Here is a 14,831-nt window from a genome sequence, read left to right as displayed (position 1 = left end):
GCTAAGCAAGAATTCTTGAGACATTTTTGATGCAAAAAGGTGACTTTATTACAGCACGGACGCAGGACCCAGGGGCAGAAAGAGCTGCGCTGGGGTTGTGAGGGGAGGCGGATTACAGACTTTTAAATTAGTGGAGGGAGGAGGGTAAGACTTAAAGTCAGTCTCTGAGGAATCGGAAGCAAGGCTTCCAGGACCTCGAGGGGCTGGTGCCCTGAAGATAAGGTTACTTCCGGTCTTTAATGAGACAAAAACATTAAGGCACTGGGGGCACCGTGCGTTCCTCCAGGAAGGTGACCCTCCGCACGCATCAGGTGTCTGGTAAAGTGACCCTCCGCATGTGTCACGTGTCCGGCAGTGGGCGGTGAGCCGTGAGGCTTCATTGAAGCTGCATTTCTCTTGCCTGTGTTTCCCTCCTCACTGCCATCTGAGCCAGGAGGGGGCTTATAAACTGCCCTGCTCCAGAGAGGTATAAATTTAAGTGATAATATTATTTAATGTTGAAAGGTCACTGGCCACCCTAACAAGTCTTTTATAAATAAACTAAGGGTTTTCTTTTTAATGTTTTAAATTATTTAAGGTTTATTTTGAGGGAGAGACAGAGAGAAAGCACAAGCAGGGGAGGGGCAGAGACAGGGAGAGGATCTTTTTAATGTTTTAAAACAATTGGAAATAGGTGTCACAAAATTCTTTCAAAATGTGAATCTTCAGAAACACTTCCCATTCTTGAGGATTGAGGACTCCAGAGTCACAAAAAGATCACCCTGGGGCTTGACCCTAGACCAGCCCATCCAGGGACTGACAAAAGATCCCACCTCTCCATGGGGGTGACCAGAACCAGATCCGGGTACACCCCTTCCCCCCCCCCCCCGCCCCCACCTGCAGTCGTGGCCCTGGACCCCGCCCCCTCGGGACGTTGACCCCAGCCTTACCGCCCTCCCCACCTACCCCTCCCTCCCCCGCCTTCCCCTAGGGTGTAACCCTGAGTGAGACTGGGAACCGCCTCTCTGGCCCGCCTGACCCGATCCCTCCTCCCCGGTGTGACCTCATCTGACATCCGGGACCCCGCCTCCGCCGGGGGCGTGGCCCCGAGAGATACCCCAGGACCTGTCTCTCAAGGAGACCTGACCCGGACCCCGCCTCCCCGGGGGTGTGATCCCGAGAGTGACGCGAGAACCCGCCTCCCTCGGGGATATGACCCTGGAACTCCACCTCCCCCGCAGACCTGATTCGGACCCCGCCTCCCCAGGGTATGTGACCTGAAGTGAGACCCGAGACCCAGCTCTCCCAGACCCTGACCCCAAACCCTGCCTAACCCGGGGATGTGACTCGGAGTGACACCGGGACCTGTCTCTCCCAGAGACCTGACCCAGACCCCGCCTCTCCCAGGGTGCGAGCCGGAGTGTGATCCCTAACCCTCCTCTCCCTCAGACCTGACCTCAAACCCTGCCTATCCTGGGGGTGTGACCCCGACCCCGCCTCCCAGGGGGACAGGATCCTGGATCCCCGCCTCTCCCGTAGACTTGACCCGGACCCCGTCTCCCCGGGGATGTGACCCCGAGTGACACCCGGGACCTCCCTCTCCCGCAGACTTGACCCAGACCCCGCCTCCCACGTGGGTGCGACCCCGAGCGTGACGCGAGACCCCGCCTCCCAGGGCACTTCACCCGGGATCCCCGCCTCCCACGGGGCGGGCCGGGCGGCGGAACCAATGAGCGCGCGGCGGCGTTTCCGGCGGGACGCTTAGGAGGAGACTCGAGTCCGCGGCCGACTGACACCCTGCGCGGGCCTGCGTCCCGCCATGAAGTTTCGGGCCAAGATCGTGGACACGGCCTGTCTGAACCACTTCACACGTGAGCGGGGTCGGGCCTGCAGCAGGGCGTAGAGAAGAGCGCGGGCCGGAAGGAGGCAGTGCGCGCGCCGGGGGCGAATGGGGAGGGGGCGCGGGCCGCGGGACGACCGGGTGGGGGTGGTGCGGGGCTGTAACGGAGGCCGTGGACCCGTGGGAGGGGCGGCGGCGCGGGGGTGGGGGGATAGGGGTGCGCGAACGGGGATGGTGGGCGGGAGGCCGCGGGAGGGGGTACGGGAGAGGGGGAGCGGGGATGGGGGCGGGGACCACCGAAGGGGTGGTGGCGCGGAGGTGGGGGGACAGAGGTAGGGTGACGCGGGTGGAGGGCGTGGGCCCGCGAGGGAGCGGTGGAGGTACGGAGACAGGGATGTGGGCCACGGGAGGATGGGGGGACAGAGGTGGGGGGAAAGGGATGGGGGTCGAGGGGCGCGGGGATGGGGGGCGTGGGGATGGGAGCCCGCGGGAAGGGGGGGGACGAGGATGTGGGCTCGCGGGAGGATTAAGGGATGGGGACTAGGGGGCTTGGGGCCAAAGGTGCAGGACACCCCTCTCCCCCTCCCCCTTCCCCCGCATGGGCCATGGGAGTGGATGGGGCTTCTCTCGGGGAAGGATTGGGGGAAGGATTGGGTGAACGGACCTGGGTGGGGGGGGACAGGCAGGCATGAGAGCAGGTGCCAAGGATTGTTTATGGAACTTGATTTCCATCCTGGAGTTTTTTATCTTAAACCTGCTGCTGTCCCGGATGGACAGTGTATCCAGCACAGACATCCCTTCTGGTCGGGCTGCACTGGCCCTTGGCCCTGCGCTGCAGGCCTGGGGGGCCCCATTGCAGGCTGAGCGAGTGAATGCCTCACTGGGCTCCAGTTAACCTCCCCGCAGCCTTCCTTCTTCATTCCATCACTCCTGGTATGAGGGTTATTGGGGGCCAGTGTGACCGACCGTGTTAAAGCCCCTTTCAGTGGGTTATTTTTCCACCAGCAGTTTCACCATGTTCAGGGGGTTGTCTAAGCTCAGTTGTCCTGGTAATTCCTTGCTTTAACCCCCTGCTGCAGGCGTCAGCAACATGATCGCCAAGCTCGCCAAAACCTGTACCCTCCGCATCAGCCCAGATAAGCTGAACTTCATCCTCTCCGACAAAGTGGCCAATGGAGGCGTGAGCATGTGGTGTGAGCTGGAACAGGTGAGCAGAAGGTTCTGGAAGCCTGTGGACCGCACCCAAAGGCCACTGCAAAGGGACAGAGGACCCCTCTTTTCCTGCCCTTAGGAGAACTTCTTCAGTGAATTTCAGATGGAAGGTGTCTCTGCTGAAAACAACGAGATTTATTTAGAGCTGACGTCGGAAAATTTATCTCGAGCTTTGAGAACTGCCCAGAATGCCAGAGCCTTGAAGATCAAGCTGACTAATAAACACTTCCCCTGCCTCACGGTCTCCATAGAGCTGGTGAGTAGGAGGGAGTGCTCCAGGACTTCCCAGCAGGGCTAGAAGTGGCTACAAGTCCAGGCTTTCTAATAGCACGTGGAAAACTAGTTGGTTTTATTTTTTTAAAGTTTATTATTTTTATTTCATGTTTATTTATTTTTGAGAGAGAAAGACAGAGCGTGAGTGGGGGAGGCGCAGAGAGAGAGGGAGACACAGAATCCGAAGCAGGCTCCAGGCTCTGAGCTGTCAGCACAGAGCCCTATACAGGGCTCGAACTCATGAACTGTGAGGTCATGACCTGAGCCGAAGTCAGACATCCAACCGACTGAGCCACCCAGGCGCCCCTATTTATTTACTTTGAGAGAGACTGAGCGAGGGTCAGAGAGTGGTGGGGCAGGGGGGAGAGTGAAGGAACCCCAAGAATTTCATGACCTGAGCTGAAACCAGGAGTCAGATGCTTAACCGGCTGAGCCACCCAGGTGCCCCTAGTTGGTTTTATTAAAAGCAAAGATGTGCCCACAAATACTTGTTTTCTATTGGAGTCAGATTCCCTCGTGTATAAATAGTGCTGCAATCACACAGTACTCAGCTGGGATGCTGCCTCTTCCCGTGTGGGAACACTTCTGCCTCTGCTCCAGTCTGCGTGTCCCTGCATCTCTGTTCCTCTTAGAGGTGTGGTCCCTTCATCTAGAAATCATGGTTTTTATACATTTTCCCCTTTGAAGGGTTTTCCCTACCTCATCTGTAACCCCTTTAGGTGATCTCTTGGTCTCCCAGAATTGCTGTGTGTTCAGTGCTGCTCCCAGAAGAATCTGACACCTGCTGTCCTCAGGATGTGCCCCCCTTCCCCCAGACTCACAGCTCACAGGACGACGTTCTCACGTCTTAATGTGTTGTTCAAAGCCATGTGTGCATGGCCCCACCTATGCCATCTTGGAGCCACATCGCCTACTCCCACTGTCTAAGTAGTTCCCCGGAGTGTCCCATTCTAGTCCAGCTCCCAGGCTTTGGGGACCCTGGGGATCCTGCTTGGAATGTCCCCTTCTCACTCTCTGAAACCCCCTCTCCCGTTAGTGCCAGTCCAGCGCCGCTCCTCCCATCGGCAGCCTCCCCCCCCACCGTGCTGTGTGTGTTGTGCCCCACTCTGGTGCGAGCACTGTGCGCAGTTTGAAGTTCTTCCTGATAATGGATTCCTCACCTGTTCACTATGTTAGAGCCGATCAGAGTATTCCCTGCCTTAGGACAAGCTTGTGTGATTCCTCACTTGTTTAAGGAGAAACAGGATAGCGACATGTGATGCTTTCTGTCTAAAAGCGCTGGCTAGGGGTGCTGGGGTGGCTCAGTAGGTTAAGCGTCCGAGTCTTGATTTTGGCTCAGGTCCTGATCTCATGGTTCATGAGTTGAAGCCCCACCTCGGGCTCTGCACTGACAGCGTGGGGCCTGCTTGGGATTCTCTCTCCCTCTGTCTCTGCCCCTTGCCTGCTCATACTCTCTCGCCTTCTCTCTCAAAATAAATGAATAAATATTGTAAATAATTAAAAATAAATAAATAAAAGGGCAGGATACGTCAATCTGTTGTTTCACGGAAGCCCCTGGACACGGATAAACATGGTTCTGTCCAGCAGTGTAGACGATGCTGCATGCTGAGCTCACAAAGAACAGTCTCGGTTCCTTCAGCAGACGGGTTGGCTTCTGCCTCACGGCTTCACATGTAGTGAGGGACAGGGCTCCCCTCGTCCCCATCTTCCCACCATGTTGTGGCACGATCTGAAATGTTGCCTCTCGGAGAGGCCTTTCTTGCCCTCCGTCTGGGAACCTCCCCAAACATTCATCTGGTCACTGCTTCATTTTCCTCCAGGCTGTGACCAGTGTGTCACATGCAGCTCAGACAAGGTCGTGTTTGTTTTCTTGCTTCCTGACCCATCTGTGTCCCTGGAACATGGGGACCGTGACTTACTCCTCACACTCCCGACTTCAACAGGGCTCAGCAGGACAGGCACCACGCCGGAAGTGCTTGTTTTATGGACTCGGATGAAAGAGTCGAGAACATTCCACGTAGATGCGGGGTCGGCTTCTACTTATTCTTCAGTTACTCTGGTTTTTCTACATTGACGTTATGAAAACATGTTCTCTCTTGGCAGTTATCAGTGTCGAATAGTAGCCGCGTTGTGACACATGACATCCCCGTTAGGGTCATTCCTAGAAAATTGTGGAAGGATTTGCAAGAGCCTACAGTCCCAGACGCCGACGTGAGTGATGCCCGTCCTCTGCTTGCAAACTAAATGGTGTGGTTTGAAGTCCCTGATTTTAGTTACGGTCTCGCCATACATTTCATTTGAAGATTGTATGTACCTGGGAGGAAACGAGAGTCATTTTTAAAGGATTCTCCAGGGAAAAATTGGAATGTTTGCCTTCCGTTGTTTATATAAAACACCTTTAGACCGTGCTGCTCATGGTAGAAACGCCACACGCTTCACACGCAGGACAGAGAATGTCCTGCTCAGTCGTAGCGCTTCCATAAGACTAACCTAGAGTAGTCCTTGGGGGCAAGGTCACTTCTGTCCGTTTCCCAGAACTCGAGTTTTCCTCGTCCCATAAGGACTAGTGTCCAGGGTTCGTGTAAAAGCGAGGAGGAGGGGCTGTTCCGGGCGTGCTGCCAGGAGTCCCAGAGCCCCTGACAGTGAGTGTGGTGCCAGAGGGTCCCTTACGTTTTGCTTACAATCAGAGCAAGAAGGAATTGTGAAAATATACCGCGTAGGCTATTTACTGGACTCTGGGAGGCCATCCACACTGACCGGGAGGAAGACCGCGCTGTCTCCAGCAACGTGGGGGGCCGGGTCTGAGGGTCTGAGCGCTGGGGCCCGACCCACCCGCAGCGTCTGTGAGGTGGCAGGTGGCCCTGCGGGCTGTGCTGAGTCCCGTCCCCTGGGCGTGCGCAGGTGCACTTCAGCGGGAGGGCTGCCCCCCTGGAACCGGGAGGACACCATGGGGACGTGGGCGCCTGGGCGCATACTGGTGCACGTCAGCGGGAGGGCCACCCCGTTGGAACCAGGTGGACGCCACGGGGACAAGGGCGCCAAGGTGTCCCGGAGGCAGGCAGGCGGGGGTCAGTAAGGTTGTAGGGTTGTTTTCTTTTCCTAGTTTTTTTTTTTTTTTTTTAATTTTAATTTTTTAATGTTTGTTTATTTTTGAGACAGAGAGAGACCGAGCACAAACGGGGGAGGGTCAGAGAGAGAGGGAGACACAGAATCCGAAGCAGGCTCCAGGCTCTGAGCTGTCGGCACAGAGCCCAACACAGGGCTTGAACCCACGAATCCCGAGATCATGACCTGAGCTGAAGTCAGACACTCAACCGACTGAGCCCACCAGGCGCCCCTCTTTTCCTAGTTTTAAAGGAGCTCTGTTCCCACAACTTGGAAACAGGATTTCAGAGCTTCTAAGCAACTGCACATTTCCGACATAGGTGGTGAGCACCGTCCGTCCTTGGCTGCGTTAATGGTTTTTCTCCTCCATTCTGCAGGTTAGCATCTATTTGCCAGTTTTGAAGACCATGAAGAGCATCGTGGAAAAAATGAAAAACATCAGCAATCACCTTGTAAGTGGTCACTTGTTTAGTGAAGAGCTTTCCCAGCATCTTGGAGGTGTCAGGCTCGGGCTGAGTGTCCTGGGAGGAAGCCTCGCCTGGCAAAGGTGTGGGTGCATCCTCGCTCACCTGGTGGCGTCCCAGGGCGCAGGTCCCCCTGCCGAGGTGGGCTCAAGGACCCGGCCTGTGGTGGAGAGCCTGCAGTCTCAGATGCCCTGAGAAGCTGTTCTAGTGCTTTTCAGCCCCCTTCGCAGGGGGAGCCTTTGTGTTTGCCCTGACCCCTCGTAGTCGTGTTTATAGTGCGTCAGGGATGCTTTCAGCAGATTCTTGTGCCCCGGACAGAGCGTCACGTTTTGTTTGCTGATGTGTGTTTCTTTAACAAATCATTGGTATCAGCACAGCTGAGCGTCCCGTCCACGTACCACGTGTCTCGGCGAGCGCAGGTCCGAGCTGTCCCAGAACGCCGGTGTCCTGTGACGGCTTTCACGTCGAGCCAGTCGTCAGGCTGGGGGCCTCCTCTGCGGCGAGTCCGGGCACCTGCAGAGAGGCTCAGGGAGGCCCACAGGGAAAAGCAGGGCAATTAATCCAAGGATCTGGTTGTTTGTTCTTTCGGTCCCATGGAAATGAGTCAGCAAAGTCGCTGAGACAGACCGAGTCATCGGAGGTGTTTTTCTCTTCTCTGGAATGTTTAAAAACAGAAAGTTTGTGGCGCGGCCACTGCAGTCTGGAATACTCGGTGGAAAGTCAGGGTGGCCAAGTGCATAGTGAGCATGCCTAGATGACCAGAATTCTGCATCTGAAAGTCGTGGCAAGAGAATGAGGGAAGAGAGGGCGCTAGCACTCTCGCATCCCCATCCCGGAGGCACTAGGAGGCCCTTGCTGAGACTCACAGCCTTGTCCCCACCTCCTTCAGTGGGGGATGCGGCCGTGGGGCGGTGCGCGTGGGACCCATGTAGGAGCAGGGAAGGCATGTGCGGGGGCCAGGAGTCCCCGCCGTCTGCAGGTGCCACCTCAGACTCCAGCCCCTGAGGGCTTGTCGGCCCACCTGAGCTTCCGGTTCAGGACGGGAGGTGTGTGTGTGCTGGGGTCTGACACGGTCCTGCTGTGCGTCACCTGTTAGCTTACAAGCCACTCAGAGCTATGTACATCAGCTTAGTGGTAACAGCAGGTGGAACAGTGTAGTGACCTGGTGGCAAAGGGGAGTCCTTGGGGCCACACAGACCTGGGCCCCCTCCTGGCCACACTACCCAACCTATGGGCCCTGTCCTGGGTGTCACCCAAAGTGGGCAGGATTGCGCACCTTCACGGGGGCTTTGCGACTTTCCACAGATGGAGAGGTAGGTACCTTATGTTCAGTGCTCAGTACATTGAGTCAGCGCTGCAGAGTGGTAGGTAATTACCATTGAGAAGATCACTGGGAGAAGCAAGATCCCATCCAGACCCTTAAGAGACAGAGGATGTTGGTGAGGGCAGCGTTCTGGTGAGTTCCAGAGTAGACATAAGCAGCCGGGGGTCAGAGACCCGTCGTTTGTCAGTTCCCTCCCTGGGTAGTGACAGAACGGTGGCCGTGCACCAGACACTGGCTGTGCTCAGGGGATGTAGAGCTAATCGTGTGATGACTCAGATTTCTGGATTAGGAAGAAAGTGGAAGAGAGCGTTAAAGGCTGAAGTGAATCCGGAACCACCGCAAGCTGCTTTCCTGAATTAAGTCTATATAAAACCACTGTTTTTCAAAAGCAGTGAGAGTTTACAGATTGTTGTGTGTTGTTTTAATCCCATATTATTTCCAGATTCTATGGGAGTGTGCTTAGAAATACAACAGTGTATTTCTGGGTTCACCAATAAAGTTGACAAGAAACACTTAACGTTTGAGGGCACGATTCCGATACTATGCAATAGTGAATTTGGAGGACTGTTTTGTACTTAATGTTAAAAGCCTCAGGGGTGTCTGGCTGGCTCTGTCATGGAGCATGTGACTCTCGATCTCATGGTCATGAGTTCCAGCCCCACGTTGGGTGTAGAGATTACTTAAAACTATAACCTTAAAAACAAAAAATGCCAGGGTACCTGGGTGGCTCAGTCGGTTAAGCATGTGACTTCAGCTCAGGTCATGATCTCGTGGCTCGTGAATTCAAGCCCCCCATCGGGCTCTGTGCTGACACACAGAGCCTGGAGCCTGCTTCCGATTCTGTGTCTCCCTCTCTCTGCCCCTCCCCTGCTCACACTCTGTCTCTCTCTCTCAAAAATAAATAAACATTAAAAAACATATTTTAAGTAATAATAATAAAAAAAACCCTCAGAGATACTAGCTCAGTCAAGTTCAGAAAGGTTTTGGTTTTGTTTCTAGAATGAGAAATGCTTGGAGTTCACCAGTGTCGAGGAACACGAACGAGGGGTACTGAGCTGCTCACTCAGTGTAGGTAGATGTAGCTGCCTCCAGCGTGCAGGCAGGGCACCTCCACCATCCTGGGTCCCCCAATGCCCCTTTGTCTTTCCACTGCCTCACACGCTGTCCTGTATTGGTGGGTGAACAGGGTGTTGACCTGCAAACTGCCACACGGGCTCCCCAAGACCTGCTGGGCGTTAGAAATGGGCAGATGCGGACTTGGGAAGAGAAATCAGATCAGATCAGTGAAACTGGAAGCTGTTCGGTGGCACAGATCTTACTGTGAACGTCATTGGTAGATCCTGTCCCGTTAAAAAACCCCAGGGTTGGTGTAGAGGATGGAGCTTGGAAGGAATGTTGTCTGACCCTCAGAAGCCTCACAGGCGGGAGAGAGGCCCCCGGGATGGGAGGGTGGGAGGTGGGTCCTGGGGTGGTGTGCTGCCCCTCACAGGCAGGGGAGAGGCTGGATGGGAAGGTAGGAGGCAAGGGGGTGGGGGTGGGGTGGCCGGCACCCTGTGTGCTGGGAGTGCGGAGGGGCACCAGCGACTGGACGCTGCAACGTCTCCAGACCTTTCTGAACTTGTAAATCTCCCCTGCCAACCTCCGCGCCTGGTTTTTAAATAGAGGGTCACATTCCCACGAATTCTCAAGGTTTTGTGGTTATGCTGTATTTGTAGCTATGACCCAGGGTGCAGCCAGCTGAAAACAGGGCAGTTGGCCAGCTTCTAATTTCCTCGGTCCCTTCCCGTGTGTAGTAGTTGTCAGAGCAGAGCGTGGTTCTACGGTCTCTGCCCGTAGGCGGTGGGGATGCAGGTTGCACTGTACGGGGACGGTGAAGGGCTCACAGTCCTGTAGAGCGGCCGTCTATCCGGTCACTTGGGAAGGACTAGTGGGGGCAGCACCGGTTAGTCTCCGGGTGCACAGGGTCCGGTGCGGCCCCTCCAGTGTCTCCTTGTGAGCGGGGAGCTCTAATGAGGGGGGAGAGGCCTGGGGAGGGACTGGGGGCTTTTCCATCCCCTGAGAAGCCACCATGGGCTGTTTGGGGCCAGTTTCCCTCAAGGCGTGGGCAGCGTCCCCGGAGGTGGCCCCTCTTCTGGCTCTCCTTTTGGACGACGTGGACTTCCTCGTGTTTTACCTGTGGCTCTCTTCAGGGCGTGTGGTCTCTCTGTTGCTCCATAATTACTGTTTTTCGTCTGTCCGTCCATCTCATTTCCTCTTACTGCACTCTCTGGGCCCACCTGCTGTGCCCTCCTGGTCTCCTTCCCTCTGCGATCCTCGATCCTCTCATCTCATCCGCCCCCACTCTGTGCCTGCATGAGGTCTGGTCACCTCCCAGCTCCCCCGACTCTTGACTCAGGCTCTTTTTTCTCATCTGTCCCCTTGATGAGCCAGACCTAATCCCTTACACTTCGCGTCCACTCTGTAGCACCTGCTGGGCTCCAGATGCCCTCTGGCCAGGGGTTTCTCTCTCTCTCTCCCCCTCATCCCCCTGCCACAAGATCTCCATTTGGAGCCTGACCACAGACCTTTCAGAAGTTCTCTTAGAGCATGGGTTTTCATTGTAGCCGTGGGAGAGGACCAGACGCTTTCTCGCTCCAGAACTCCGGGTTCTCAGTCCTGTTGTGGCCACAGCTTGTCACAGCACGCTGCCGCCCCCCTGCATGCCGTAGCAGCCCTCCCCGCATCACCTCTCCCTCTTTCTCCTTCTCTCCTGTAAGCCCCACACCCCTGTTTCACTCACCTTGAACATTTGCTCCCAGGGTTTCTTCTCAGCACAGGCTCTTCCTGCGGCCTCCCCTGCCCCTTGCCCCATGTGCCCTGCCAGGCCCCCCCCCCCAACATGGCTTCCGGGCCTCCACTCAGGGGCCCCCTCTGGGCATTTCTGAGCTCCCTGTGTCACTGGTGCTGGGTGGGTCTTGGTGCCGTTGTGGGGTGGCCTTGTCACCTGGTTTTGTGGAAGCTGATGTCTTCTTTCCCCCTTTACCCCTTTTGTTTTGCTTTGCTTTTTTAAGACTGTAAAATACTCAATTTGCAGATCATTGAAGCAAACCTAAATGGAGAATTGAACTTGAAAATAGAAACGGAGCTAGTGTGCGTTACAACCCACTTTAAGGATCTCGGGAACCCTCCGTCAGGTGAGTTTTCTGGCGGGTTGTGTTTTGCCTTTAATACGTTGTTTCAGGTGCACAGTTGCTGAGACCTCTGCCTGGAAAACGGGTGGAATTCAGCTGCCCGAGTTTCAAGCTCGGGGAGAGAATAGACAGCTGAGGCCAGAGCAGGGAAGGTCGGCCTCCCGGGCCTGAGGGCGATGCCTGCCCCGTGGTCCCCAGGAGCCATGGCAGCTCTTCAGTGCCCGTCTGCCCGCTTCTCACCTGGGGCGGCATCACAAGGTGGAGGTCTCCTCCCTCCTGTGTACGTCCCAAGTGTTTATGAAATCAGATTAACAGATAGACGCCTTCCTCACCTGACAGATTTTTCCTCCCTACACAGCGACAGAGACCGTGGGACCAGTTCAGTAGCAGGGGACAGTGGGGTCACTGACCAGGTGATCTGTGCTGGCAGGGCTCGAGGCCTGGATGACACACTCGGCGGGTGGTGCCGCGGGCGCGAGGCAGGGTCCTGGGGACGTCTGCCGGTCGCGTGAAACCGGCTCAGCTCTGCGCAGCCTCCCTCCCGAACACAGGACGGGTCACCACTTTTACAGTCCTTGATCTATCACCACAAGTTGGCTTGTCTCTTATCACCACAAGTTGGCTTGTTGATGACCCGTCGTGGCGTAGCGTAGCGAGGGGTTTTCACTTGGTGGCGAAGGGCATACGTTCCTGCCAAGGGAAATCTGCGTGATGCAGGCTTTGCTAATCGTTGTGCGGGGGGACTGAGCTTGGTGACACTCGCTTTCTTTAGTTTGATAAATTGCACAGAGGGTCTGGTCTTTGGTGTTTGCCGGAGTTGCAAGGACCTTTTCTCTCGTTTCATTCCACTTTAGAACAGGCAGTCTCGTATTAGCGCCTGACAGTCCCCCTCCTCCTTGTATGTCAGGGGACTGACACGTGCGTTTTCTTCCACTGCAGTGGGGACAGCAGGTCAGATTTGATGTCACTGTAAGTGAAGATTCTCTGGAAATCTGCCACGTAGTTTAAAGAGAAGGACTTGATAAATGCTCGCTTAGCATCTGGCAGCGTCTCCAGGCTCCAAGAGCCGGCAGTCACGTGGATCATCAATCTAAACAGGCAGCTTGCCGCCTCCGGGCTCCCCCGACCCCCGAGCTGTGCGTGTCGTTTCAGCCTCTGAAGACGCGTCTCAGGATAGAAACCCGGAGCAGATGGCCGAGGTGCGCATCGATATCCGGAGGCTCCTGCAGTTCCTTGCCGGACAGCAAGTGAACCCGACAAAGGCCGTGTGCAGTGAGTGCATGTTCGGGTTGCCTGCGGGCGGCGGTGGGGGGGGGGGGGGGGGGGGGAGGTCTCGCATCTGCGCACTGTCCTAAGTGCAGAACAGCTCGGTCACGTGGGCCTGTTTCCCAGGGCAGTTTTCCTGGATTCAGCAGCACCTGGAGATTCTGATCTGGGGCCCTGCAGCCATGCTGGCTTGGCTGCCTCGCCCGGCCACCACGAGTGGGTCTGCGCCTAAGGAGAAGCTTCCAGAGGACAGCTGTTGATCGTCCAGGCTGCTCTGTTAATCTGGCCCGACAGCCATAGCCCCTGACCCCACTGGACTTAGACTTAAGGTCCCCTCGTATGCCTTTATTTCCCCTCTGTGTCTAAACCTGAGCGGTTCCTCCTCGACTCCCATTTCTCCCGTTTCTCCCTGACTGCTGACTTTTCCTGCTGGCCCTGTGACCGTGGTGGGTCCTGTCTGTCTTTCTCAGCCATATATCTGCCTCTCGGCTCTCGCCATTCATTGGCCACACGTGAGGGAGGGCTTACTCGCCCTGAACTTTTCGAGGCTCTTTCTGTCTCCTTGTCACTCTGACCACAGCAAGTGGAAGGGAGCTACACCTTTTGTGGAAGAACCGTCAGGCTGCATGCGCAGCACCAGTGGGCGGAGCCGGGGACGGCCGCCAGATCGCCCGCACCCAGGACAAGGAATAGAAGATGCTAGGTGGTTGTGCCAAGGAATGCCAGCCCTCCAAGAGAGACAGGAAGCGAAGCAGATCACGGGTGGGCAGTTAGCGCGTCAGGAAGGCACTGGAAGGGGTGATGGGGTGTGAGGGGGTGTGTGGAGGACAGAGAGACGGGGCGAGGGAGGGAGCTGGCACAGCTGGGCCTTAGGGCGGGTGCTGGTGTCCGCCTGCACCGAATGCTGAGAACCCTTGGCCTGGCCTGGCGCACGTTCATGACGCTGAGAGCAGTGGCTGTGTCTCAGCGCAGGGTCCTCACAGACTCCAGACAGCTGTCCCACCTGCTGCCAGGCTCCTGACCGCTGCCGGGTGGCGCGACCGCAGTCCTGGCTAGCGGTCCAGGTGGTACCCAGGTCACGCAGCCCGACCCCATGCAGCGCAGTGGCATTGGCCCTGCGCACGCCCTCGCCCTCGCCCTCGCCCTCATGGCCCGCCCAGGACAGAGAGCTTGTCTGTTCTAGGCGAGGCAGCCGTCTGAGCTGCCTGTGCCTTGGGGAAGGTGACTTGAAGTCCCCAGAAGTGGCAGATTGTGACAAAGCAAAATTGGATTACTCCTACCCTTTCCTTAGTCCCTCAGCCCTGCGTCTGTGCCTGTAGTTTCCACCTCTGTGGTGGCGTCCCCCAGGTCCGCTTCTCCACTGTCCCACCTCCAGGGCATGCTGGCTGCCCTTTGCCCTCAGTCTCCAGCCGCCGCGGCTCCTGGAGGGTGTTCTGCTGGCGCCATGCCCCTTCCCCGCCTCCATCCCCTGGGACTGCTCCCTCCTCGGCTTGGCACTTGCGGCCGGCCCACCCTGACAGACTTCGTCCAGCCCCAGCCCTGCTTGCCTCTGAGGTCTGCCCTTGGCTCCCCGGCACAGTTCTGCCCCCGCCCCCTCAGTGGCTGTGGGCCTGGCCACTGCCCTCACTCCCGCACTCACTGCTGTGGAAGTGATGAGCTCCACCCTCTGGGCTTGTGCACCTGCCATCGCGCAGCGCGGCGCCTGACCCGGGCCCCTCCTGCGCTCTGGCCTGCGCTGCAGCCTGTCCCCCGTGGTCTGCGGGCCACCGTGCTCGGCCTTCTCACCTCACTTAGCTTGCTCGTGGGTGGCAGACGTGTTTTCCTAGAAGGACACTGATTTGGCAAATGAGGGCCTCTCACCAGAGTCCTGGGCCTCGTCTCCCTGGCTGTGGGCGGTCACGTCGCAGGGAGCGGAGCCGCAGGGAGGCCGGGCTCCAGGAGAGGGGCCCCCGCGTGCGAGCGCTGGTTGCGGCCCTTGTGACAGGTCTTCTTCTCTCCCCAGACATCGTGAGCAACAAGATCGTCCATTTTGATTTGCTCCACGAGGACGTCTCCCTGCAGTACTTCATCCCGGCCTTCTCGTAGGCTGCGTCCGGCCCCTCTCTTCCCTTGGTTCTGTGCTGGTGGGAACTGGAGCTTGCGGAGCACAGTTGGATAAACACACTACTTCGTGTTGCTTCTTGTTCTTATGTCTGTTT

At 56.8% G+C, this 14,831-nt stretch overlaps 1 protein-coding gene across 4 annotated transcripts; it reads left to right on the top strand.

Moving 5' to 3' along the window:
- The first annotated feature begins 1,651 nt into the window (after positions 1-1,651).
- HUS1 (HUS1 checkpoint clamp component) lies at positions 1,652-14,809 on the top strand. Of its 4 annotated transcripts, XR_003967077.1 has the most exons (9): positions 1,652-1,850; positions 2,899-3,026; positions 3,111-3,287; positions 5,408-5,515; positions 6,787-6,861; positions 11,271-11,370; positions 12,520-12,639; positions 12,760-12,962; positions 14,636-14,708. XR_003967077.1 is itself a non-coding variant. In XM_030307636.1 (8 exons), exons 1-8 carry the CDS (start codon positions 1,799-1,801, stop codon positions 14,716-14,718), a joined length of 843 nt encoding a protein of 280 aa, XP_030163496.1. In that variant the 5' UTR covers positions 1,664-1,798; the 3' UTR covers positions 14,719-14,809. The 4 variants fall into 4 exon arrangements, 2 of the variants coding, with proteins under 2 accessions (XP_030163496.1, XP_030163495.1); XM_030307636.1 differs by lacking the exon at positions 12,760-12,962 and having other exon boundaries at positions 1,664-1,850; positions 14,636-14,809; XM_030307635.1 differs by lacking the exons at positions 1,652-1,850; positions 12,760-12,962 and adding an exon at positions 2,483-2,752 and having other exon boundaries at positions 14,636-14,809.
- The last annotated feature ends 22 nt before the right edge of the window (positions 14,810-14,831 follow it).

This window comes from Lynx canadensis, chromosome A2, assembly GCF_007474595.2.
Source record: "Lynx canadensis isolate LIC74 chromosome A2, mLynCan4.pri.v2, whole genome shotgun sequence".
Taxonomy (NCBI): Eukaryota; Metazoa; Chordata; class Mammalia; order Carnivora; family Felidae; genus Lynx; species Lynx canadensis.
The sequence above is the reverse complement of the archived record's forward strand: the minus strand, read 5'-3'. Positions and strand labels throughout refer to the sequence as shown.